A 26,550-nucleotide genomic window follows, 5' to 3' on the forward strand; every position below is an offset into this window, starting at 1 on the left:
CTGCGTTGTTCGTTGTGTCACGTTGTTTGTTGGGAGTTCATTGGCATTTTTTGTTCTAGTTTTCATTCTTTGGTGATCGTCCATCATTGTTAGCTGTTGTCCAAAGGGCTCTAGTTAATCTAATGTTAACTTATGGAGCTTAGCTTCATTAACTCATCTATAATAGCTGAGATAACAACGGTTGGCAAATGTTATGCTGAATGATTCAGTGTAAATACTGTAGCACCAAACTAACGGAGAGACACTCTTGGTAAAGATGGTAAAAAGGCCGTTATATTTTTCTCATATTCTGAGCCAAAAACCTTAACTTCAGTGGCACTTTGATGCTGATCCTCTATCTTGTGGTCTGAGATTGTGACGGCAATGAGATGCGGTTAATCAAGTTTGCACTGGGACCTGTAAATTTTGGCTTGTAACTGAAGCTTTTTGTCAACCTTCTCAACAATAAAATGATTAATAGATCCCTTCAATGTGTAGTTTAGATCCTTTTGGTGACTTCTAGATTATATATGATCTTTCTGTCTCCAAAAATCATCAATGGCCTCCTGTGAAATGTCTCCTACTATGACAACTGCAATAGCGCCTGTCACTGAATGTTCATTGTTTGTCAGAGTGAGTGGAGGGGGCGTGGCTTAGCCATAGGTCAGTTATAACTGTTATTGGGGTCTGATGTTGTTGTTTGCCTACTTTAGCCACATTTGCCTTTTTTTTTTTCAATTTTTGCCACTTTTTCCTAGTTTTATCCCATTTTTGCCCTTGTCACCCATTTCTACCCCTTGTATTTTTAAAGCTTTTTTTTCCCCTTTTACCTGTATTTGGACTTTTTTTCCCTCACTTGCCATTTTCTGCCAATTTCTGTCCGTTTTATGCAACATTTTTTTTTCTTTTTTGCAACTTTTGCCTTTTTTGGATGTCTCTTACCTATTTTTGCTGGTTATAACTCCTTATGCCCATTGATGGCAGCTTTTTGCCCATTTTGGCCACTTAATCCAGTTATGCTACTGCCCCCCCATTTTTGCAGGGTTTTTTTTTTTTTTTTTTGCAGCTTTTTGCTCATTTTTTGTCACTTCAATCCATATATGACTATTCCTTCTTCTTTTTTTTTTTTTTTTACTATTTTTTTCCCACTTTTTACACATTTTGCTCTTTGTTGCCACTTTTAACCCAGTTATTCCCTTTTTTCCTATCTTAATCAATTCTTGCCAGTTTTCATCGATTGTTTGTCACTTTTCACAATTATTCTATTAATTTCCAAAAAAATTATCTCAGTTTCGTCTCCTTTTATTTCTGGCATCCTGACATTATGGCCTGGCTATGAAGTCTGACATTACTCTCTTAATCATTTAGTTCAGTGTGCCCATCCACACCATTTCCATCGAGTAACGAGTTTGTTTTTTGAAAAAGGTTATATTGTGATTCAGTATAAACAAATAAAAAACCTTTTTGTTGCTTTGAAAAGAGTAGTTTTAATTCAGGTTAAAAAAAAAACAACTGCTTAATCTTACAATGGACCATGAGTCTGCTGACCTCCATGGACCCCTAGTTTGGCAGGGCCCCTTTCAGCTGTCCCCTGCCGCTGCCTCTATATAATACTGAAACATTTAAAAATGCATAGATTAGTTCAGTTTACAGATATGCATTGAATAAATATTTATTTATATTTTCCTTCTTTTGTTACAGGAGAGAGTGTGTGACAGTCCCTCTCTCTCTCCATCTGTGGACGAGACCAACACTCCTCTGCAGTCTCAGCCCAGCAGCTCGGCCTCCAGCTCGCCTGAAAGACTTGGTAAATGCATCTCTACATTATGATAAACATATACTTTCATTATCAAGTCTATTCATGTTCTTTTAATTAGATAACTGTAAGTTTGGGCACTGATAGCCTCGTGGCTAATGTCTGGTGCCCAAACTTGTCATAGTTTCTGACTCTATGCACTGTCCTAACAAAATAAAGGCATAAAACTATACAAAAAATCAGCTAAAAAAATAATAATAACAATAACGATAGGGAAAGTCATTCATCAAGAACAACTGGTGAGAATGTAATGGTTTTAACATCTCAAATATGTACATTGTCAGATTGTCTTAAGTCATCCTTAATAGTAATCTGGGTATCTATTGGTGGGACAGAACAAATGAAGACACTTGAGGACTTTAAGCTGTAACCTCTAGCGTTTTGACCTGATTCTCTGACATATTCCTGACCAAATGATTGATTGAGATATCAATTGAGAAATCAATCTTCAAAGAGAATGATGGATAGTGACAGCTCAAATCTCTAAATCCATGGCGATAGCCTAACGTCGGTTTAACCTCTGGGGGGTACGGCCAATATCTACCAGCTATCCAGATAACTGCTGGTTTATGTTTACAGCCAGAAGCAGCAATCTAAGGACCTCTGAAATAGTCTTCTACAACATTTTCTCTCATTGTCAAATATATCAGACCAGAGTTTTGACGTTGCATAATGTGTTTGAATGTAATCATATATTATTTCATGTATTTAGGCACAAAACTAGCTGTAAATGCAAAAGTTTTTTTTTAATTTCAATTAAATGTTACTTCTTTTAACACATTTTGATGGAAAAATGGACATAAGATTGTTCAGTGGGAAGGTTAGGACAGTATATCACACTGGCTAACAATGTGTGACAGCAGGAGAAGCTGCAGGGTTGCTGCACAGGGAACACCAAAAGTGGTGTAGCATAAAGCTTCACCTCCTCCACCCCAGCCTCCTCCTTCATAGCTCCACTCCGTCCACCTCCTTTATAACATAAAGCTTCATCTCCTCCACTCCAGCCTCCTCCTTAATAGCATAAAGCTTCCCCTCCTCCACCCCAGCCTCCTCCTTTATAGCATAAAGCTTGTTGCACCCTCATATGAACTAATTCTATCGTATTCAGTACACATTGTCATACATTTTATTATTCATATGGGGGTTTCTAGCCATGCATCCTCCTCCTCTGGAAAGTCAAAGCATGCTGCTTGACTAACCCAGGGAGCACCTTTCCAGTGAGCAAAACTATATATCCGTCTTGCACTGGGCAATCCAATCTTAAGCCTGTATTTAGTGTTATACAATTCTTTGTTTAATAGTTTGTTGACATTTGTGGAAGATTTTCTGGTGTTTTACTGCTCTCTTAAAGTTGTCTTGTGATGTATAAACTCATAATTTTCTCACAACCTTGCCCAAAGTCAATGAAAAAATATATTGGAGTGGGGGGGTCTGAAATAAAAAAAAAATGTTTTGGCAATAAAATGGCCCAAAATCAATCAGTAAATGATGTGATATAATTTTCGGCCTGTAGCATCAAAATTTGTGCAGCTAAGGATTTCCAAAGTCCATCATATCTGTTATTCTCCTGAAGTCACGTTTGATCGGCATGTTTCTGTGAGATCTCAAATTTGTGGAATCTCCACTGTGAAATTGTCACTCCAGACGGCAGTCTTACAGTCTAGTTATCTAGTACGTGTGCTCAAAGAATTATAAGGTGTCAGTAGTGTGCCATGTTTTAAAACCCCTTCAGATTTGAAAAATTAAAAGTCTGGTGTGTGGCCAGCCTAAATTGCACAAACACAAGATATAAGAAACATTTAGGTTGCCAGTGTCTTTGATTGTAATGCATAAAAGTCAAAGCAGCTGGAGACAATGTCCTTTATCCTGCTCACACAGATGATTTTACACATACATATTACAGCAGCCCACTCATGTTTAAGCTCACTGTGCTTTTCTTTCAACAGGATTGGTGTCAGCAGATGCAGATGTGGTCCTGCCCAACCCAGCTGCACCCATCAAGAAAATAACAAAGGACAAAGGTTGGACCACACACTCACAAACACACCTAAACGTGCACTTCTGTCTGTTCTCTCTCACACATTTCTATAAGTGAGGATATTCCATTACGTACCTTAATCTAAACCCTCACCCATTTCCTCCTGACATCTGACAAATCATCCTCACTTAAGGGGGCTTTCCTCATCTCCTGTATTTACACGCATAAACACACAGGGACTGAAAACACACTCACACACAAACAGAGAAACAGAAGCGTCAGGATGTTCAGCCCCTCCTATTGATCACCTGTCTCTGAGCTATCAATCAGGGGATCCGAGGAGGGTAGGGGGGTAGATAGAGGGAGGGAGGTGGGGCGAGCAAGGGGAGGCTAAGTGAAGGAGGCAAGGCTAAAAGGGATCAAGAGGTCACGCACTAAAAGCATGCGGGGCCTCTGCTCCCTCCATCACACTCTCTTTTGCCTCTCTTTGTATTTTCCATTCTTGTAACACATTCTGTTTTCATCTGTTTCTTTTCTCTTCACCTTCATTTTCTCTCCATTCATGCTCTAAAGCAGCACTGCAGACATCAGCAGGAGCAGAAGGGAGGCTTTCTTTAAAATCAATAAGGGCAAAAGAAATCTGTTCCTGCCTCTCTGAGGAGCAAAAGTCGTAAGCTAAACCTCCACCTCCTTCTGGCAGACTACTTTCTTCCATGGTACAAAAAGAAGAATAGTGCCTTCTGTAGCAAAATGATCTTCATGCACGGTATCAAAGATGTCTCGCTCATAGTATTCGTGCTCCTTTTTAAGCTGCATCATTATCCATCAACATAAAATTCAACATTTAAAACCTTGTAGTAGCAGAGATAAACTCTATTAACTCTTTGGATCTGATTTTTCAACATTAAGCTTGAAATAGGAGTGAAGAGATTAGAGCCTAGCATTCAAACCTCAAAGGTGGACTTGAGAAAACTTGACATCTTAGTTCAATATCTCAAGTATTGTATTCAGGTAGTCAACCTTTAATTATGTATCCATCTTTATATAAAGTTGCTCAAATGCAAACCACAAGATGTATCGGTAAGTTTAAGGTCTACTGTAAGTTCTAGAAACAGCAGGTGTTTCAGTTTGATACCTAGAGACATAATCACATCTCCCAGCACCTGTGAAAGAAGTTCCCACTCAGAAACCCCAGTGATGTCCTGGCTCTTCGTGCCCCCAGGGTAAATAGTCGGGTAGGAGGGCCCATTAGGGGCCATGTGGTAAGGTGTGTAGCACTCTTTGGAGCTTGCTCGTGTGGAGTCTAGGGTTGCTTTCACACTAGGGGCCTGGATCCGAGTGGTCTTGAGCCCAAAGTTTAGTTTGTTTAGGTCAGTGTGAATACAAATGAACTGCATCTGGGCACTGGGCCTACTTAGGGAGGTGGTCTTGGGCTTGTTTTAAGTGGAATCCTGCAAGGTTCTAATGAGATGTGAATATGGATATAGGACAGTGTCGTATTAGCTTTATGACATCATCGTAAAAACCAAACTTCTTTCCCCGGCGTGGCAGTTTGTCCACATTTTTCCTCAATAAACGGCAGGAATCATCAGAATCAAGCCAACGAACAGTCTGTTATGACTCACTTTATGGATGAACACAAGTTGGAGTCAGTGAAACGAGATGCAAAGGCAATAAAAATCGCCCGTCACCTCATTAACCGCTGTATCTGCGCAGCGTGAGCCCATTTAATCTCCTGAGCTGCATGTAGATGTGTAGATATGAAGGGTGATGTTGCTGGCATCTTAAAAAGTGAGTTTTAAATATTCCATGATGGCAGGATGGACTTTTGGTCATGACCTGAATGGCTGCCATAGTAGCTTCTTCTTTCTCCCCCTTGGCAGGTTTGCTAACCAGCTATGTGCATACTCTACCTGCTGTGTCAAACTGAGTAAACATGTAAGAGTGCACGGATCGATGTTACTAGTCTGAAAGAAAGCCAGCAGGTGGAAGGGGGAGAAATCGCGCCGAGGTTCGGTTCGGACCAACGAGGCCTGACGTGAAGGCACCCTAGGTCAGTTGAAGGTGGCGGTTCTGGCAACTGTGTGGTGGACTATGTCAATAGTCATCAGCATATAATGGCATATTTAAGATTAGGAGTCTCTTGGCTGAAGGCTTATCTTTTCAATATGTATGTTTAGTTTATTTCAAATGTACATTTACACATTATGAATGTGTCTCAACATTGACTTTATATATAATCTCATGTTTCTGCTCAAGGTTGGATCATGTCTTGCATACATTGTTGTTTATTTTGTCTGTAATATTTCAATCAAAAGGAACCGTTGTGTAACACCTTTCAGGCTTTTTAGTACTGAGAGATTACTTCTGAGATTCTCCTGAAACACTTGGTCAGATTGAACTGTTTTGCTTTTATTTTGAAATTAGACTTAATCGGCCCCGTGATTTCTTGAGAGCAAATCTCATGTTTGAACAATTGCTCATTAAAACATGCAGGTATTTAAGTCCTGTTTAAATGAGAAAACTGTAGGAGACAAAAAGTTTTAAGTGCCCGTCTCTGGGGAAAATAACAGACAACAAAATGTTCTCTGTGGCCTCTCTCCATCTGGAAGGTATATTGGAGCAATTACTGCAGCAGAACTACACAATAAACTAAACCTGTGTTTGTGATAGAAAATGACCTTCCTGTGTGTCATATCCTCGCTCTCTTTCTCTGTTTGGGTCTTCTTTAAGCTGCAGATTGTCTCCAGATTGTTTTGCATGTTGTGTTGATAACCAGTTAATGCTGAAATTACACTCTGTATCAATGTTAACATGCAAGTGGAGGAAGCAGCGCTGAGGTTTTAGCACAAACAGCATTCGAGTTGCATGCTTTTAACTCCTATTTTGGAACATTCCAAGTCATGTTTTCAACTACAGTGAAACATTTTCTTGTAATTGTAAGCATTTACCTCCTCTTTAGCCTTCCTCATATCTTAAACCTCTTCTCGCCTCTCTGTTTTTTTTAACCAAAATGGCTGCTTCTTCCTCTTCTAATCTCTTTAAATGCTCATTTTCCTCTCTCTTTATTTTATTCCTTCCATTGGTCTCTCATATCCGCTCACGCCAATTTACCGTATTCCAGTGTTTGCCTTTTCACCTTCAACCCTCCACATTCACCTTTACTTTTCCTCTCTCTCTACACTAACCAGAGTGAACACAATGACGTTAAACTATATGAAAAGCTTGGTTAATATAAATAAATTTGGAGTGCTCTGAAAGAGAAAGAAATGGCATTTACAGCCAAAAACTGAACAACAAAATGGCACTAAATGATAAGCTGGATACACTGATCGCAAATAACAGTTTTACACAACAAGACCCATTGTACTATTGTAGGTTCCATTAAATACTTTATTTCTTATCTAAGGTAATTTGTACTGTATTTAGTAAGGTCAGCACTGATAGAGAAAAAGCTGCATTCTTTGTGAGTTATTCAACATAGCATTTCTATGAAATAATAACGTCCTTTGTACCTACATAAAGGCTTGTTTCAAAGCTTTGTTCATGACATATTTAAGGTCATGTTGAATGTGTTTGGTAATAAAGGAACAACCAAAAAAGAAGAGGGACACAACACACAAAGAAAAGGCAAAAAAAGAAACAAATAATAATCAGAGAAATTCAGAAACATGATTTATGTCATAGTTTTGATTTTGAAATTAAAAAGACAAAAGTTAAGAGTTAAATGGTATTACTGATAAACATATTCCAAAAGAATATAGATTGATTTTTTAATCATTTCAATGAAAATTAAAGAAAGTGTTAAGAAGTGTAAAAGAGAACTTCAGGGACAAGACATAAATGTAACTTTTTTTATATCACAAGTAAAAATGTCAGTTAAGAATATAACACTATTTTTAATTAAATGTATTCTTTGAAATAATGACAACCTTCTACCTACCTAAACGCTTAAAAATATATTAAGCCTTTCTAAGGATAGATATTTTATGTGAAAGTCATTTTATTTATTTTTATGATTGTTTTTTTTTTTTTTTAAGGATTGATGAAATTGAAATAAAGAACTGAAGAATAAGAGAGACAGATACTAGAGAAAAGATAAAAAGGGGAAAACCTGAAAACAAAAATGATGAGAATTCAAAAAAGAGATCTTTATAGACAGGTCACAGGAAAACTTGATAAGAATAAATGAGGCAGTACAATTTGAAAGAAGAAAGGAAAAAGAGATGGAAATAAAGTCAATAAGTAAAGTAATAAGTAAATCTGTGACAGCAAAGACAAAATGATTTGAAGATGAGGAATAAAGAAATGTAAAAGTGGAGGAAATGTGATGAAGAGAAGATGGAGACGGGGGATGTATGGATGAAGAGGCAGATAGAGGATAGAGATGGTGCATGTGTGGCTGTGGGTGTGTTTCAGAGTGCATCTTAATCAGCGTTAATTTCACAGCAGAGTTAACCCAGTTGTCAGTGTGTTAGGCATTAAGAGCTGATCAGACACTGTGACGCACTCGCAATGAACGCACACACACAGCCACACACAAACGCACAAATCAAGGATGTCTTTAATCCTTGCCAATTAGTACTCCACATGATTGTCTGAATACTAACGACCGCTCCATGTACGCCACTGAGCGGGTGTGTGTTGGCTGTAATTGATTTCTCTGATGCTGCTTCGTTGACTTTTATTCCTTCGTAAACGTCAACATTTCATAAACTTCACTTCAAGTGCCAGAAGACGTGTCGCTTATGGAAGCATGCTGTGTCAGAAATGTTTATTTCTCTGCAACCGTTTCTAAAATAACGGAATATTTAGACATTTTTGTTTGGGACATTTTTTGTATGTCTCTAAAATTTGAAATTATAGCCACAACATGTTAGCATATTTTGGCTTGAACACTAGAATCAGAAGTAAACAGCTTAAAGTACTGTTGAAAAGTATTCACCCCCTTCCTGATGGTTTTTTTTTTTTTTTTTTTTTTTTTGCATATTCGTCACGCAAAATCTAATATTCGCCAAGATTAAATTGAGTGAATACAAAATGTAGTTTTTAAATGATGATTCCATTTATCTTTATCTTTTGCCTCGTCAGTCCACAGAATATATTCCCAAAAGTCTTGGGGACCATCAGGATGTTTTTAGTCAAATGTGAGACGAGCCTTTGTGTTCTTTTTGGTCTACAGTGGTTTTGGCCTAGGAACTCTCCCATGATGTCATCTTTACCGTCTCTTTCTTATTGTTGAATCATGAACTCTGACCTTAACTGAGTCAAGAGAGGCCTGCAAGTCTTTACATGTTATTCTGGGTTCTTTTGTGACCTCTTGGATGAGTCGTTGATGCACTCTTGGAGTCATTTTGGTAGACCGGCCAGTCCTGGGAAGGTTCAGCACTGTTCCAAGTTTTCTCCATTTGTGGATAATGGCTCTCACCATTGTTGGTTGGAGTCCAAAAGCTTTAGAAATGGCTTTGTAAGCCTTTCCCAATGTCTTTTAGCCTACTTGGCTTTGTCAGACAGGTTCTATTTGAGGGACTTCTGGATTCAGCAGGTCTGGCAGTAATCAGACCAGGGTGTGGACCAGTAATACTCAACGTGTGGCTCTGGAGCCACATGTGGCTCTTTTGTGATGATCTGTGGCTCTTTAATGTCTTAATTTCAAATATTATTCCCCCAGAAAACCTTTAAAAAGCTAAACTTTATTGCCCTTTTTTGCCCACAATTTTTTGCCATCTTTTGCCCATTTAGGCCACCGTTTGCCATTAAATACCACTTTTTTGCCCATTTTGACACTTGTTTTTGTGCAACTTTCTGCCTTTTTGCCACTTTTATCCCATCTTTGCCTCTTTTCACCATTTTTTATTTTAAATTTTACCCATTTCAGCTACCTTTTGCCATTAAATTCCACTTGTTTCCTACTTTTTTGCCCGTTATTGCTACTTCTTTTTGCCACTTTATCCTATTTTTGACCTTTTTCACCATTTTTGCCCCTTTTCACCATTTTATTCACCACTTTTCACCCATTGCAGCTACCTTTTGCTACTAAATACCACTTGGTTCATATTTCTTCCCCATTTTTGCCAGTTTTTACTGCTTGTTGCCCATTTTAGTCACTTTTTTGCGACATTTGGACCATTTTATGTCACCTGTAACTAATTTTTTGTCACTTCTTATCTATTTTTTGCTACTTTCTGATCCCTTTTCCATTTTTCCACCCCATTTTCACCCCTTTTTATCCATTTTTGCTGCTTTTTGACCATTTTTGCCACCTCTAACTACTTTTTATTGCTACTTCAAGCTGTCTCTGCTTCACCACTTAGATTGTGGCTCTTGCAAAGGTATTTTTCAACAATCTGGATCTTTGGTTGAGCAGGGTTGAGTAACACCAAACACAATTGTTTCATGACTTTTTATTGGTCAAGTATTAGCTGATGTTCAACTGATACATCAACATATCCTAAAAAAAGGAAATGTAAATAGTTTGCTCAACATTTAGAAGTGAATTAGAAGATGCTGAAGTCTGTTTAAAGTTGTCCTTTTTGTTATTTCCTCTTCACAGACGAGTCTCCGCTCAACCAGGCCCTGCCCCCCGGTTTTCCCGCTCCGTTCCTATTCGCTGACGGCCTATCGTCAGTGGAGACTCTACTCACCAACATACAGGTAGCTTGTTGTACCAGTCTTTAAGACTATTGTATTCAATGTCTCCTAGAGAAATGGGTTTGATTCACACTGTTTACACTGCCAACAAAGACAACTGAACCAAATGTGTCTCAGGGCCTGTTGAAGGTGGCGGTGGAGAACGCCCGGGTGCAGGACAAACAGATCCAGGCAGAGAAGAGGGAGCTGAAGATGGAGCTCTACAGGGAACGAGAGATGAGAGAGAGTCTGGAACGACAGCTGACCTCCGAACTACAGAGCAGAGGTCTGACAACAGTCAACACATACTTACACAGGGATAACTCTGTAGATTAGTAGCTTATTGCTCTAATTTGGCTGTTGCTTTGGCTTTATTAAGTCTCTCAAATGAAAGGACCACAAAAACTCACCAACAATTATTCTTCTTTCTATTTCTATACCTACAAAACCCACACTCATGTTGGCACACCCCATGGCAGAGGAAGAGAAAATCTGTTTAGAGCTAGTTTTTAACCCCTTCCGGGGTCTGATCCATATATTTTGACCAAAGCATGGCAGAAATTTATTAAGACCACAGGGGACTGTATCAAAAGGTTGAAAAGGGGTATGAAATGTCCCCTTTGACATCAACAATGTTCAATATTTTAAGAATGGTTCAAATAAGACCAAGAGCAGTCCAGCATGTTTAGAACCGGATCTAAAAACCTTGGCTTCAGATTGTGGTCTCAGAAGTGTAGTCCAGCATTTTAGGAGGCATTGGCTGGGTGCAGGAAAACAGTCTCTGTGGAGAACCCAGAGCCCATCGGTGGTCATCTAATAATCTATCCTAAGTTGATCGTTTCCCGGACTGTAAAAAAAGGCATAACACAAAAGGAAGTCTTGGCTGGGAGACCTGTGGCCAAAATGGACAACACTAGCAGCTACAAAAGTGAGCTTTGACCTGACAAAACTGTATTACTAGTGAGTTTGTCTTTAAGATTTGTATACTTTGACACTTTTTAATTACCTTTGCAAAACTGGTGGGTTGTCCACATTCAGTGTCTGTCATCAGGAACCAGGCATAACTGTCTTGCAAAGCTTCAAGTTGAAAAACTCAGTTCATAAAATGACTAGACCAGTCAGCGTCATTAGTGGAAAAAGAGGTCGTAGCTACAGGTGTGGTGTAGTTTTACTGCAGGCCTGTAAACATCGACAGAAGAAGAGATAAGCATGGATGTGTATATAGCAGCAGTTTTCATCAGGACTGGACATTTCTTTATTAACAGAGTAGCAAAGAACTGCAAGGATAGCTTTTCTTGGCAGAGAAGATTTTTTTAAGCTTCAGCGAGTTTTTGATCTACCAACTGGCTCCACTGATAGTTAACAATACTGACAAGCTTGTAGGCCAACGTGCCAACAGCCAAGTACATCCAATCATCCTCCGAGAATTGAAAAGACTATGAAAAAGACTATATGGCATGTCAGGTTACCTTTTGATATCACATATTATAAAACTATATAATCACCATTATTCTGATGAACAATATAATATTAAAGCTGCAAAAAACAGCAGATATTCTGTCACATCATAATCATGATGTAAATGAAGAGAGAATGCTATCTTAATTAGACAAAAACACGAGCAATATTTTGGTACTAAGCTGCTGTGGTAGGGTATTAAAAATGAATTCCATTGATTTTTACTGGTATTGCACCCAAGTTTACATCCTTGTGACTAACCTACTTGGTAGAACAAATCTATTTGATCAGTGCTGATAAAGCGAGCTCAAATCCAATCACACCAGAGCTGTTTTGTGCGTTCTCCTGGATAGTCCGGTTTGTTTGGAGTGGCGTGAAAGCTTATACGAACTCTGGTGTGGACCAAACAAGCAGACTCTGGTCCACTTCAGAACAGGGGTCTCGGTCCGCTTCCAAATGAACCCAGGTGCGGTTTAACCTTGCAAAGCAGATGGATACGCCTGTTTCCTTGTTTTTCACTGAAGAATCCATCTAGCAAAGCTCCCATCTGAACTGTTTGGGCCTGGTTAGACAGTGACAAGACCAATCAGCAACAAGGGGCAGTACTTTCAGGCGCAGCGGAGTCATGACGTAAACAAGCAGCAACAAGCGGCTGGTGCAATTATGGAAGAGCTTAGCGTGGATACTGCTAAAGCGCCAGTTTTATCAGAACTTGATGACATTTCTTCATTTAAAGAAGAACAAAGAACAGCAGTGAGTTTCTGTTCAAAATTGACAAAAGTCGAGTACTTACATGTCAGTAGTCGCCATGTTTTGTGTTATTCCCCGGTAGCTGCGCACGTGCAGCTCAATAGCATCTACATCACGTGTTTTGTTGCTCTGATTAGCCCGTAGAGATGTGACAGACAGAACGTTCCCCCAATCACTCTCTGAATTTTTTTTTTCAAATCCTCTGCCTTTTCCGAGACGTTTCCTTTTGAAGCTTTCCCAGATGGATGTGTGAAACACATCCATCTAGCGTGTCAGGTCAGGTGCGGTTCATTTGAGATGCGAAAGCAAACTTGTGATCCAAAGTCATAAGGTGGCACAAAGAATAATGATTCACAGCAGATTTATATATGTGATTTAATACACTCAAACACATGTCAGTTCCTCGCTCAGCGTCTGTGTAGCCATAGCAGCACATCATAGTCTCTCGATCACATGTTGGCTCGCCTTTTTCTTCGGTACTGATTCATTCGTCTCATGTTAAGTACGACATGCTGGACAGCTCTCTGCTCATAATTTCCCAAACAAAAGCAAAAGTCCCAGGGCAGCATAAATTTGGTGTTTGTCAAGGTGTTTTGAAAAGAAAAAAAAAAAAAAAAAGATGGGCGGAAGGAGATGGATTTCCGGTTTCGTCTTCTTTTACATCTTCACTGCTCTTTGTTTGAGACGACTGCACCGCAAACGTATGGTTTGGTTTGTTTGACCAAGGGCAATGCGAACGCGAACTGAGGAAAGTGCAACAGTGTTGCAATTTGAGCTCTGAACTGAACCGAGTCCCCCGGTCCATCAGGTGTGAAAACAGCCTAAATCACATTGAGAGTTAGAATCCAGGTCTGGGCACAATCAATATCCGGTGTGGACTCTAGGGCAAGGTCCTTAACGCCATAATACACCAGTCTATCACTCAGATGGAAGTCACTTTGGAAAAGAGTATCTGCTAAATGACATTGTAGGATTATAAATGTATATCCTACAGTTGATTAGAGGGTTGGACTGGCTGTGAAAAGGCCAATACCGCTGTAGTAATACTGGCCAAACCTTGATCGTTGACCTCTAAAAGGAAGTATGGAAGGAGAAAATAAGGAAGTTTGGTAACAATAAGTCTTGAAGAGCATTGATCGTGCCACTGTGAACACAAATGTCCAAGTTTACCTATTTTTGGATTAGTATAATTATTAAGTACGGCATTGAAGATTTTTAAAAGTATCTTAGATTTCTTATACCTGCTTTCATTCAAACCAAGACTTAATCTCCAAGTAACTAAATGTTATCTCTCTCCTATTATTAGTTTAAACCTGGAAAAAGACAAATTATCTGGTCTTTTATTGCATGTTCACAACTCATTAAACTCTGTCCTACAAGATTTTTGTAGCGGTTTTGTACGTTTCTTCAGAAATACCAACAGTTGCCTTATCCTGTCATTTTGGTTTGAAGATGTGTCGAGAAAGATGTAAGTTTTTATAGAACCATGTTCGAAAATCTCTACTCCAAACCAGATTTGTCTTAATGTTGGTGAAAAAACATCAGGTGTACAACTTTGATTTGGAAACTCACCAATACTGAGTACCAATATGTACACTTGATAATACCAGGACAATTCTTGACATTATATTAAAAGTGTGTTAAAACACTGTTGCCTCAACTTTACTATCTACTCAGGCTAACAGCGTAGTGTAAATGATATAGAGTACAGAAATGGCTATCCTTTCTGAGTTTGAATATTTAGGTTTGGTATCGTGCATCCCTACAGCAAACACCATATCTTCCTTCAGGTAATCCTATTCCTCCCCTGTTCCTCTCTCAGCCTCCATCCAGAAGCGTCTGAAGAAGGAGAAGAAAGCCAAGAGGAAGCTGCAGGAAGCGCTGGAGTTCGAGTCCAAGAGGAGGGAGCGGGTGGAGGACGCTCTGAAGAACTCGTCTTCGTCCTCCCCCTCTCCAGAGCCGCATCACGCCGCCAACAACAACACCGCCACCAAGAACGGTACCACCGACTGTTTGTTGCTTTATTTCAGGGTTTGTTTTTCTGTCTGTGTCTCTGCCCCTTTTACCCTTGAGTCTTGTTTTCAACAGTCAGATCTGTTTGCTTAAAATCTTTTTATTACTAGCGTGGTTTTCTTAAAACTTTCCCTTGTTTGTTAAGAATCTCTCTATTAGACATCGCTGTTTTCCTACTGTCTTGTTTTTATTGTTTCAGCTTGGATTCTTTTCATCTTGGCCTCTAATATTATCATTCTTGCATTTTTCTCAAGGCGTCTTTTCTTTCTTCATGTTCCTTTTCTCTATATCCCTTCTATCCAACTTTCATTTAAACAACTTTTCTTACTTTTCCTTTAATTTCTGTCTAAGTTTGTGGCATGATCTTCCCTCCCTATGATTAGCTGACTAACACTTGTTGTATATGAGCTCTTCAAATCCGACGGCTTTACAGGCTGCTGCTGTTTGTCCTTCTTTCTTCTATAAACTTTAGTGTAATCACCAGCAGCAGTAAAAGTGCAGTTAATCGGTCTGTGTAGCTTCAATGCAAACCCATGGAGAGGTGAAGTTTCTCTTCCTGTGGACCACCATGGGGTTCAGCTTTGGTGAAAAATACCAAGGTGGAGGCCATATTGGTTTGAAAAGCCATTTGAAAAAGTCACTTATTAATGCCTCTCGCTTAATTATAAATCTGTCCATTTCTCAGAGTTAATACACCTGGTCCTAGGTCAAATTTATGCAGTTTTCAAGCAATTCCAGCACTTTACAGCTGTGTTAAATTGAATATAAATGTAGAATATTTTGGCTTTTCCTCGCTTAGTTGAGTCCAAACACATTACTAAGCTTGCCCACCTTTGCTACTGTTTAAAAAATGGGCTCTGTGACATAAAAACTCCCCTCCATAAGGTTTATTTACTAAACTGTAAACTGACAGTCTGGTTCTATGGATGAATTTCTCATAGTCAGGGAGAAAAGCTGTTAGACGTGTCCTTCCTGGTTTCCACTGCCAGCGACCACAGAGTGCTTTGCAAGGAGCTTGATGCATTGACCAGAGAGGACACTTTTAACAGCTTTTCTCATCCACTATGAAACAACTTTTTTTTTTATACCACTTAAAAAAGGGTTGACACATTATCAGCCTTAAACTTAGCATTAAGCTGATTATAGATTGCCTATAAATCGTATTTAACCCCCTTGGATGTTTTGCCCTTTTATTGATTTTATAAATCAGTCATGGTCAATATAATTGGGTGCTTTTGACAAAGAATATTACAACAAAACCTCTTAAATGTAACAATCACAGCACTGAGTCTGTGGTTTTTAAACCATTCTTCTTTACCAGACTGCTTAAGCTCTGTCAGGTTGCATGGGAATCAGGTATGTACAGCCCTTTCCAAGTCCAACCACAAATTCTCTATTGGATTGAGGTCTGGTCTTTGACTCGGACACTCCGATACATTATCAACATTATCTTGAAACCATTCTCCGTAGCTTTCGCCGTATTCTTTGGGCCATTGTCTTGCTGGAAAATAAATCTTCTCCCAAGCCATAGTTCTCCTGCAGACGGAAGAAGATTGTCCTCCAGGGTTTCCCTATATTTTGCCGCATTCATGTTACCCTCTACCTTTACAAGCCTTCCAGGGCCGGCTGCCGAGAAGCATCCCCCACAGCATGATGCTGCCACCACCGTGCTTCACAGTGGGGATGATGTGTTTGGCATCTTGTCTGATGGTCAAAAAGCTCCATTTTAAGAACTTTCTTTTGTTTGACCGTGGAGTCTCCCACATGCCTTTTGGTGAACTCTAGTCCAGATTTAATCTGAGTTTTCTTCAACAGTGGATTACTCTGTCTCACTCTGCCATAAAGCTTTGACTGGTGGAGAATCTCCCATCTCAGCTGCTGAAGCTTGTAACTCCTTCAGAGTAGTTAAAGGTGTCTTGTGAGGACGTCCTGATTTAGGCAGATTTACACCTGTGTTATAGTCCCTCCATTGAGCTCCGGGGGATGATAAGTGCCATGGATTTTTTTTGTATCAATCCCCTGATTCATACTTTTCAGTAACCTTTTCTCTGTAGTGTTCTTTTGTCTTCATGGTGTAATGGTAGCCATGAATACTGTCCTTCCAGACACAGGCGTCTTCTACTTCAATCATTTGAACACATTCACTGAGACTACTAGCACTAATTGGCTGGACCTCTGTTGAATTAGGTCAGTCACTTTTAAGAGGATGAATATTTATGCGGTCACTAGACACATTTTTGTTAAATTGACATTACTTTGTAGAAATCTGTTTTCACTTTGACATTAAAGACGTTTTTATGTCAGTTTATGAGGCAAATTCCAAACATTTGATGGTTCCAGCTTTCCAGTGTGAGAATAACCCACTTTACAAATCTAATAAAAGTAGAATATCTTTGGACTATCTTTAACAAAAAAAGTATCCCACTGGATCTGGGAGAAAACCATGTTCCCTTTTACAGTTTTTGATATTTAATAAACACAATAAGTGATTAATTTGTCAAAAACATAATTGGCAGATTAATTTATAAAGAAGAGAATAGTAACTTGCAGCTCTAATAATAACAGAGCTTATGTTTTCCAAAATATTCTCCCTGGATTTGTTTAGAGAAGGCAGCCAAGTTTGTTTCTTCCTAATATCCAAATACTTGTTAACAGAGCAGTTAAAATGCTTTGAAGAGAAAAAAAATAAAACGAGTGTCCAAAAATATAATTCTCTGGACAAATAGTTGTGTTTGTGTCTTTTTGTTCTCGGTAAATCCAGAGGGTTTTGGTTGCCTGAGCACAGTTACAAGGTGCTGTTTGTGTTTTATTAGCCGACCCGCTGAGACTCTGTCCTGTCTTTGTGTTTCATACCAGACGCTGCTGTAGCCGAGGATAAACCTGAACTTAATGGAAACCAGCAAGACAACGGCGCTGTACAAGGTACCTGAAAACACACAATACAGAGCAGAAAACACACAGACACACACTCATGCATGCAGAGTCACGCTGATACACACAACATATTAACTAATACGACACTGTACACAGGCGCGTTCAAAGGCTCTAAACAGTGATTCAAACACACACACATGGTGGGCACATGTGTGTGTAGGGGCCCAGGCAGATTAGTGGAGACATGAAGCAGACACTGTGGCCCCCCTTTGATGTGTACCTTATCAGACACACATGTGAGTGTGTGTGGAAATATTTCATCGAGCGTGGGTCAGTGTGTGTGCAGGAGTGGATATTTGTGTGTCAAAATGACTGTAGTTCTGTTAACAATGAGGGTTGTACACGGAGCTCAGGCCAGAAAAAAACAGGACATTTTTGAGAATATTTCAGATAATGAAGCCTTAAGGTGGAACACAGATTAGAAGAGTGGTTAGTCAGGTGGCAGAAAGTCAAGAAAACAAACAGGAAACATTCAAATCATGTGTTATTTAATCAAGATGTGATCACAACGCCATTGGGCAGGTCTAGGCTGTACTCTAAAACTATTTATAAAGGCCTAACATTAATCCACCATGAGCTCAGCACTAAGCAACATTTAAGAGTTAAAGTGGCAAGCAAAACTTCCCTCCACCAGTCAGACACCTCAAAAGACCCAGGAAGAACAGCCATCTGCTGAAGCACCTTTGATTTTTAAAAGGGAGAGAGGTGAAAGCAGTGAGAGATTAGAGGAGATTAGAGAAGAAGGAGATGCAGAAAGAGAGGAAATGGTGATGCCGAACTAAAAGAAGGAGATGCAGAAAAAAAGGTGACAAAGCGAGAAGGCGGAGATGAAGAAAATGATAAGAGGGTGATACGGAAAGAAGGAAGAGGGTGATGCAGGGAGAGAGAAGGGAGATACAGTCAGGGAAAAGAGGGAGATGCGGAATAAGAGTAGAGGGAGATTTAGAGAGAAAGAAGAGGGAGATGCAGACGGAGATGCAGAGAGAAAGAAGAGGGAAATGCAGAGGGGGATGAAGAGAGAGAGAGCAGAGGGAGATGCAGAGAGAGAGCAGAGGAAGATGCAGAGAGAGAGAGCAGAGGGAGATGCAGAGAGAGAGAGCAGAGGAAGATGCAGAGAGAGAGAAGAGGGAGATGCAGAGAGAGAGAGCAGAGGGAGATGCAGAGAGAGAGAAGAGGGAGTTGCAGAGGGAAAGAAGAGGGAGAGAGAAAAGAGGGAGATGCAGAGAGAAGAGGGAGATGCAGAGAGAGAGCAGAGGGAGAGAGAAAAGAGGGAGATGCAGAGAGAGAGAAGAGGGAGTTGCAGAGGGAAAGAAGAGGGAGAGAGAAAAGAGGGGGATGAAGAGAGAGAGCAGAGAGAGACACACAGATTAAGAGAAGAGAGAAATGTAGAAGAAAAGAAAGATGCAAAATGAGAGAAAAGAGATACAGAGACAGAAGAGGGTGACACAGAACATTCATAATTCTTTAGCACATTAATCCAAGCAAACGTAACTAAAGATAAAGAAGTTACTCAAGATAGGTAGGGTGACATAGCTGCATCGGCCTTTGTAAGTTAGCTTTAGCTACATTAGCTATGTTGTTTTCATGGAGGACAAGCTTTTTCTGTGTAAGCAAACGATTTAGTCGGCTACGTTAAAAGTGTTGTTTTTAGGGTTTAAAGGTCAGATTTTTAACTTAAAACTTTCGGTGTCCTATTCCTCACCCTTATCCTAACAGTGGTGGTGTCTGACAGTGGTGGTCTGCAGAGCAGGTGTCTGCAGCCAGACTGTTTTGAGTGAAGCACACCATTGTCGGAATAACAACAGACCAAGACCTTCTTTTTCAAGTAGCCTTGGTCCGGTTCCTCGGTCTGTGCCAGGGTTTGACTGTCAGTGCTAGCTAACGGCACCAGCTCAGCAAACTAGCTCGAGTCTGTTTCAACCAGACCAGACAGGTTGAGTGTGACGCCTCCTTAATCCCATATAAGTTCCAGGGTTCAAACCTAGAGTCAGGCTGTAGTTTTAGACTTGGGGAAGCATTATGCCAACGAGGGTCCTCACACGTACAGTACTGATGCCTGTGTGACTGTTTTAGTATGCATGTGTGGTCGTCTCTCCACCAGCTGTGCTCAGTCCTCCCTGACATTGAAAACCTTCAGTGAAACTCTGCGTGTGTATAAATGAATATCTCCAGGAACACACACTCCTCTTTATGTGAGTGTGTGTGCCGTACCTGTAGTGTGTGTGTTTGATCCACACTCTGGTGAGACAGGGAACTCTAATTAGCTCTCTCTCCTCTTTAGACCCCTTTTAGATCCCCTCTCTTCTGCAAGCCAAGCACTCCGACGCACACACATGGACCCACCTGATTTCATTAATGTTGATTGGCCCAGTAGGACCCCTCTGCTCACACACTCTTCTCCTGCCATAAAAGCATTCTGCACCTACAGAGGTTTATAAACACACACACCTCTCCCCTGCCTCTCTCACCTTCCACACTCTTAATTAACGAGTGAAGAGAAAACTGCTGAATACAAAGAAAGACATCGCATTACAATCAGAAAGAGAGGGAGAGAAAGGAGGGATAGGAGGAGGAGAAAACGAGGAGCAGGGGAGAGAGAGTTAAAAAGAAAAGAGGAGAAATTGGTTTCTCTCTGTTCTTTAAAGGAGACTTAATTGTCCGAACAAAATAAAGAAAAGATGGAGGCGGAAGAAAGGAGGGAACAGTGGTGGGAGGAGAAGGAGAAATAAGAGGTTAGGGAAAGGCAGGAAAGAAACATAAACGAGAGAAAGGGAGTGGTGACAAATACAGAGGGGTCAACAAGAAGGAAGACAAAAAGGTATTGACAAGAAATCTATACAGAGAGTGAGGGAATATACAGCGAGGAAGGGCGAGGAAAAAGGTGAAGTGAAGGATAGGACCATAGGGAGAACGATGGAGAAGAAAGGATGATACCAGGAAGTGTAAACTGATGACAGAATGAGGAAATGAAAGTGAAAGTAAAGAACAAAAAAGAGGAAGAGGAGATCGAGAACCTAAAGAGCAAGGAAAAAAAAGAGTAGGCTAAAAGAAGAGAAAGAAAAGGGATGAGAGGAAGAGGGGAAGACAAACGGTAACCACAAGAATCCATATGGAGGGACTGAAGAAGAGAAAGATGAAGGCAAAGGGATCAAAAAAAGGAGTAAAGAAAGTGAAGGAAAGGCAAGGGTAAATAAAGCAGGAGGAAGAGAAGGAAATAAGGAGCTAGGAGGGAAGGAGTAGAGAAGAAGAACGGCAGGTCAAGGAAGAAGTTTGAAAGAAAAAAGGTGTAAAGATAGGACAGTTAAAGAAATAAAAAAAGAAGACTGAAACTTGGGAAAGAAGGTAAGCTAGAGGTAAAATGGTGCACAAGAACCCCGCCCAAGTCAGAACATGTTATCTCTGAGCCCACTGATTGTATTTATGGGCTTGCCCCAATTCAAAACTGCCACTTTTAAAATGAGTAGCCTTTAATAATATAGGTTTTAAACTACATTTTCTAATTGTTTTAATGACAGTAATCTGCTTAGATGAGGTCTGGCCTGTGAGGATGAGGAGCAGACGCACAGACAGTAGTTAGTACTTAAAGCATGGAGTTTTTAGGAGATTGTTAGTCCGTTAACAGAGACTACAGCCTCCATGTACCTCACTGGTAAACTGAGGGTGATTTCACACTAGAGGCCTTGTCCCAGATCTGAGTACATTTGGGCCCAAAGTCCAGTTCGTTTTGGTCTGTGAACGTAAATGAGCCACAACCAGATACCTGGCCCAGGTCTGCTTGGAGAGGGGGTCTTGATCGTGAATCAAGTGGAGTCTGGCGGGTTACACTGAGATGTGAATGCAACTGTGACATCCTACAAAGAGGGATGCCTCAAAAATGAACATCCATGGTGGCAGGATGAACACTTTGCAGTCGGAAACAATATCTGCTCAGGTCATGACCCGAGTGGATGCCATGGTAGCCTCTCCTTCTTTTTCCTCCTTGATGGGTTTGTAAACCAGCTATGTGCATACCGCCACCTTCTATATCAGGCCCTGTCCACATGGAGACGAAAACGATATATTGCTGTTTCGTTTTGAAAGTTTTACGTAAAGACGGGATCGTTTCAGAAAATATCCGTGTGAGCATGAAACCACTGGAAACGACTGAAAACGCTGTAGTGGATGTGCCACGCCTGTACGTGGCGCTGTGTTGCTGCCACGGGAATGCACCAAAAGAGAAGAACATCACAGAAAACTGACACAAACTTTCTTCTAGTTGCCCTTCTGGTTGTTCTCCGCAATGGATTTAAGAACATATGGTGTGTGTGTTTCACGGTGGTGGTAAAGGAGCATCAGATTTTTCTGTAAAAGCTATAACAAGCTCAGTAGCTTCTGCAGCATGAACACAACTGTGTAGTCCGCTATTATTGTTTTGGCCGGACTTGCGCAGGCGCCTTAAGGGCGCTACGCTGTGTGTGACGTAATCGTTTCAAGAAAGATGAGGGTAGCTGTCCACACGACGAAACAGTAGTCATTTATGGATTTATGCACTCTCCCTTGCTTGTCTCCGACTGCAATACTTCACTGTGAGGTTGCAGAGTGGAGCAGGCCAACAGCGCCACTTTTTAACAGCTTTTCTCCCTTATTCTATCAAAGAAAACTATGATACGTATAATGTTTAGAATCTGAACCACTTGAGTGTGGTTTTTAAAGACTTCTTAAATTAAGATTTATGCTGTGAGTTGGCACTAAGGGAAGTTCTTCTCAAGTAGAAAAAATGAGGAGGAAATAAAAAAGCAAACAGACAAAAACTGAAAAACAAAAGACCTGGTCCTGGGGGTAGGGGTGGGGATCCGGGGGTTCTGGCCTAACCAGGTTCTGGACTGGGGGCCACATCAGGACGGTCTCTAAAGAGGACACAAAATGATCAGTGTGATGCTGAAGTAAAGGATGTAAGAAGAGAGGGATGTGGAGAAATGAGGAGGAGAAGATGGAGAATTAGGAAAGCAGAAGACACGAAGAAGCAGATAAGAAAAGGAAAGTATGGGAGGGAAAAACAGTCAAAAATAGGCAAGAAAAGATGAAGTGATAAAAGCAAGCTGGGGAGAAGGAGTGAAGGTTGAAGAGGACATCAGAAACGATAAAGAGAAGGAGAAAACAAAGGGAGATAAAGTGATATAAAATGGAAAGTATTTGGGAACAAAAGGGAAATAAAAAAGAAAGCAGAAAAACTAATGAACGACATAAATGGAACAAAAACGAGAAGAGAGGATAATGTTTGAGGAAAAAATAAAGAAAGGAAGACGACAAATAAATGAAAGACAGGACAAGCAGGGTAATAAAGAAGACGACAAAGAAAAATGAGGAAAAACTTGCACAAACCTAAGAAAAGAGGGTTGTAAAGAGGAGGACGAAAGGGGAGAAGAAAGAAAAAAAGGAAAGGAAGACATTCTCAGGATAAGAGGGGAGGAATGGGAGGGAAAAGGAGGACAGAAGAAAGGGGGGATGAAGAGGAGGAGTCCGTGGTGGATTCCTCTGGAGGGAGTTGAAAAATGTGACCTTGTTCCAAGACCTGGTGACATTTTCTCCACCCAGCTGATCGACTTTTAACAAGGCAGGTCAGCGTCATTTTTAACCAGAGACACGCTCACACAGAGGCTGCAGGTGTGTTTTATAGTGACAGATAGAGGTGAGAGAGGAGGAAACGGGTCAAATACAGAGAAAACCAGAGGAAGGAACAGGATGAGCAGAAAAACCTGCAATTATGGGATCAAAACAGAATAAATGAAATCGTTTCTTCCACACTTGCTTGCCTTCAGTTTTTTGCTCGTGTGGAAAAGATTCTAAGTTTAAGGTTGGGTCAGAGTCGCTCAAATCTATGCCAGTCAGGAACAGGAGTCTATTTTGTTGTATATTCTTTATATTTTTTTAACGGTGTCCAGGAAGCACTGTAAGTCTTATTGTGAGGGTTTTACCTCCGACACACAACAAGCTTCCTGTAAATACGCTGTTCTTTCGATATTTGTTTCACTTTTCTGAAGACGACTGCTGGAATGCGTTCTTTGTGTCCTGCACCGCCTGACCCAGAAATAAAAACACCCAAAGGACATTTTTGAACGCCTACTCTTCAGTTTTCTTTCTTGTTTTCTCCAGTTTTCTTAAAATAAATATTAAAACTGTTGAATGTTTTGATATTTTCTAATTTAAAAATTGATTTTGAAATCAAAATCTCTAAAACAAGAGCAGGGAACCAACACTTTATCCTTTATTTAATTTTTCTAAATCAAGCTTTTTAATGTGAAAATGGCACTTTTCATGAGCTTTCTGTACGTAGAACATTTTGTTTGATTCAAACAGCCTACACAGCTTCTTTTAAAAAAGAAATAATTTGTTTATTTTATTGGTATTGTTAGATCATTATAGTTTCATTATTACCTTAAGAGCATGAGATACTTTTGTTTTTATCCTTCGCATTAACTAGACTGGATTATATTACAGGTTAAATTAACCCCTTAAAGTCTGTTGCATCATATTTGATACATACTTTTCTGATACCTCTAATCAATATGATCATAAATGACTAAAAAAAACCTTCTGAATACAATCTGATAAATGATAAAAATACCCTCAAGTGGATTATCAGTTACCAAAAACACCTAATGTATCAAATGAGATACAAAAAAACCAAATATGTTAAATTTTATGGAAATTTAGATTTTTTTTTTGTATTTCATTAGAAAGTGAAATAAACATTACAGTTCCAAAAAATTAGAATTTTCTGGCTATAATTTGTGTTTTCAGGCTTTAATGGGTTAAATTGTACCAAAGGAAATTTTAATTGATGGTCCCTGACCTTTAATCTTCAATCTGAAAGTAAAAGTAGGCCTGTATTAGGGTTATTATAGATAACAAAAACTAACTGAATAACTAAAACTTTAATGTGTACTAAACTAGCCTAAACCAACTCCAAAATCTCCCTTTCCTCAGTGGCATACTCCATATATATATATATATATATATATATATATATATATATATATTGGAAAATGAAACTTGTGCTTGACTTTATTGGCGATGCCACCTTGCTGATTCTGTAAACAAACATTTTGACTAGAACAGGGGTGTCAAACTCAAGGCTCAGGGGCCCGTAGCACAGTTATACCCGGCCTGCAAGGTCAGATCATATTCTTATTAAAAGTGGCCCACCAGTATGACATCTGCAGATTTCCTCCAGTATAAAAATGTAAACTTAACCTTGATGATACTAAAAATCCTATATATGAATGTGAAAAAAATGAGGAGTAAATATAATTAGATAAAAAGAAATGAGGGATAAGAAATTCATTTAATATTTTCAATTTTGCGTTGTACAATTATGGCGTGAATCTATTATTTAGGCTTTTATCTCATATTTTGTCCTTTTACATTTATTATTTTGACTTTTTATTTCATATTTTGATCTTTTAGGTACAAAATTAAAAAGTTTAAGTCAGATATTTAAAACATGATTGCGACTTCCAATTTTATATATTTGCATTATTAAAGTACTATTTTAACATCTTATTCTGTGTTTTGACCTTTTAACTTGTCATTTTGACCCCATAATTTATTACTGGCGATAATTAGGGTGACCGTTTTGTTAAATGTTGACCCTGTTAGGCCCTCAGGTTAGATCCAACTTCAGAATCTGGCCCCTGCTTTGACCGAGTTTGACACCCCTGGACTAGAAGAATTGATCTGTTTTTTGATGACTGAATCGAGACTAAACTGTAAATCATAAACAATGAAAATCAAAATAATGGTGATATATTGCACTGATGGACTTCCCCATCATCCTGATCAGTTCTATGAACATTCAGATGATTGAACATTCATTTAGACAGGCCTATGTATAAAAATAATATTATTTTTTACCATTTTTGTTCCACTAAATACTGGGGTAAATATTGCGCACTGTACCTTTAACTTTCTAAATAAAATAAATATTTTCCCACCACTATTTAACGTTATTTTGGATGCAAAAAAAATACCTTTCTAAGATAAAATATATAACCTTTTTGACCTTCAGTGCCCAACTCTTTTTCAATTTTGAACACACACCAATTTCAGTTGTTTTCTACTTGATGTGTTGTAAATTAAAGCTGTTTTAGTGTTTGACTGTTGATAGGACAGAAATAGAACTTTAAGTTTCTAAGTTTGTCTTGACCCTTTTTTTTTTAAAATCTGGAGCCTTTTTTGATTCATTTATCAAAACATTTATTGGTCAAGATTTTTTTAAATACCCCAATAGTGCTGCTCCAAACGTTAGTATTAAGGACAACAGTGAGGGGAATCAAAGCGGGGACTTTTTTAAGTTTTCAGACAGTTTTTGCTGCCTACAGGAGAAAAGGAGCGGACAGGAGAGGACAGAGAGAAGAATGGGTCGGGATAAAAATAATACGAGAGGAACAGATAGAGGACAGGAGGGAGCAGAGGAGGAGGAGGAGGGGATGCATGTAGAATAGAGGGATGAAAGAGGAGGAGAGGAGGGGGTCTGAGTGATAAAAATAGGGGAGGGCAGGAGATGAAGAGGAGGAGAGGAGGGGAATACGAAGGAGGAAACGAGAGACGAGCCAGAGATGAAAGAGAAAATTTAAAAAAGTTTTTTTTTCCCGTCCAACACCGAGACCTGGAACCAGTTTTCTGTCTTAAAAAACAAAGTGATGAATAGAGGACAAAACGAGGGGTTAAGATGAAGAGGAAGAGAGGAGGGAGGGCAGCTTTATGGTTGCTGTTATGCAGAAATGTAAACACTTTGCAACGTTGGCAGAAAACAATGACACCGCGGGGAGAGGAAGAGGTGCACGGCTGTGTGTCGGTGCTACATGCATGTGTGAGCGTGCACGTGAGGCGGCGTGGGTGGGTGCAGAAACAGCACTACGGGGAGCGGAAGGAGAACGACGGAGGTGAAATGAGAGGGAAAGAAAGAGAGGCAAAAAAAGAGAGGGAGAGAAGGAGACGGTGGGGCAAAATT

General features: G+C 39.7%; 1 protein-coding gene across 1 annotated transcript in view; it reads left to right on the top strand.

The window, feature by feature from the left end:
* The window catches only part of LOC121504180 (dachshund homolog 2-like), a 162,509-nt gene that overhangs the window by 130,452 nt on the left and 5,507 nt on the right, over positions 1-26,550 (top strand). The window contains exons 6-11 of the mRNA XM_041778835.1: positions 1,681-1,786; positions 3,742-3,816; positions 10,327-10,427; positions 10,542-10,689; positions 14,434-14,610; positions 17,481-17,546. Coding sequence (XP_041634769.1) covers positions 1,681-1,786; positions 3,742-3,816; positions 10,327-10,427; positions 10,542-10,689; positions 14,434-14,610; positions 17,481-17,546 — 673 coding nt within the window. The remainder of the gene's footprint in view (positions 1-1,680; positions 1,787-3,741; positions 3,817-10,326; positions 10,428-10,541; positions 10,690-14,433; positions 14,611-17,480; positions 17,547-26,550) is intronic.

This window comes from Cheilinus undulatus, linkage group 22 (assembly GCF_018320785.1).
Source record: "Cheilinus undulatus linkage group 22, ASM1832078v1, whole genome shotgun sequence".
Lineage (NCBI taxonomy): Eukaryota > Metazoa > Chordata > Actinopteri > Labriformes > Labridae > Cheilinus > Cheilinus undulatus.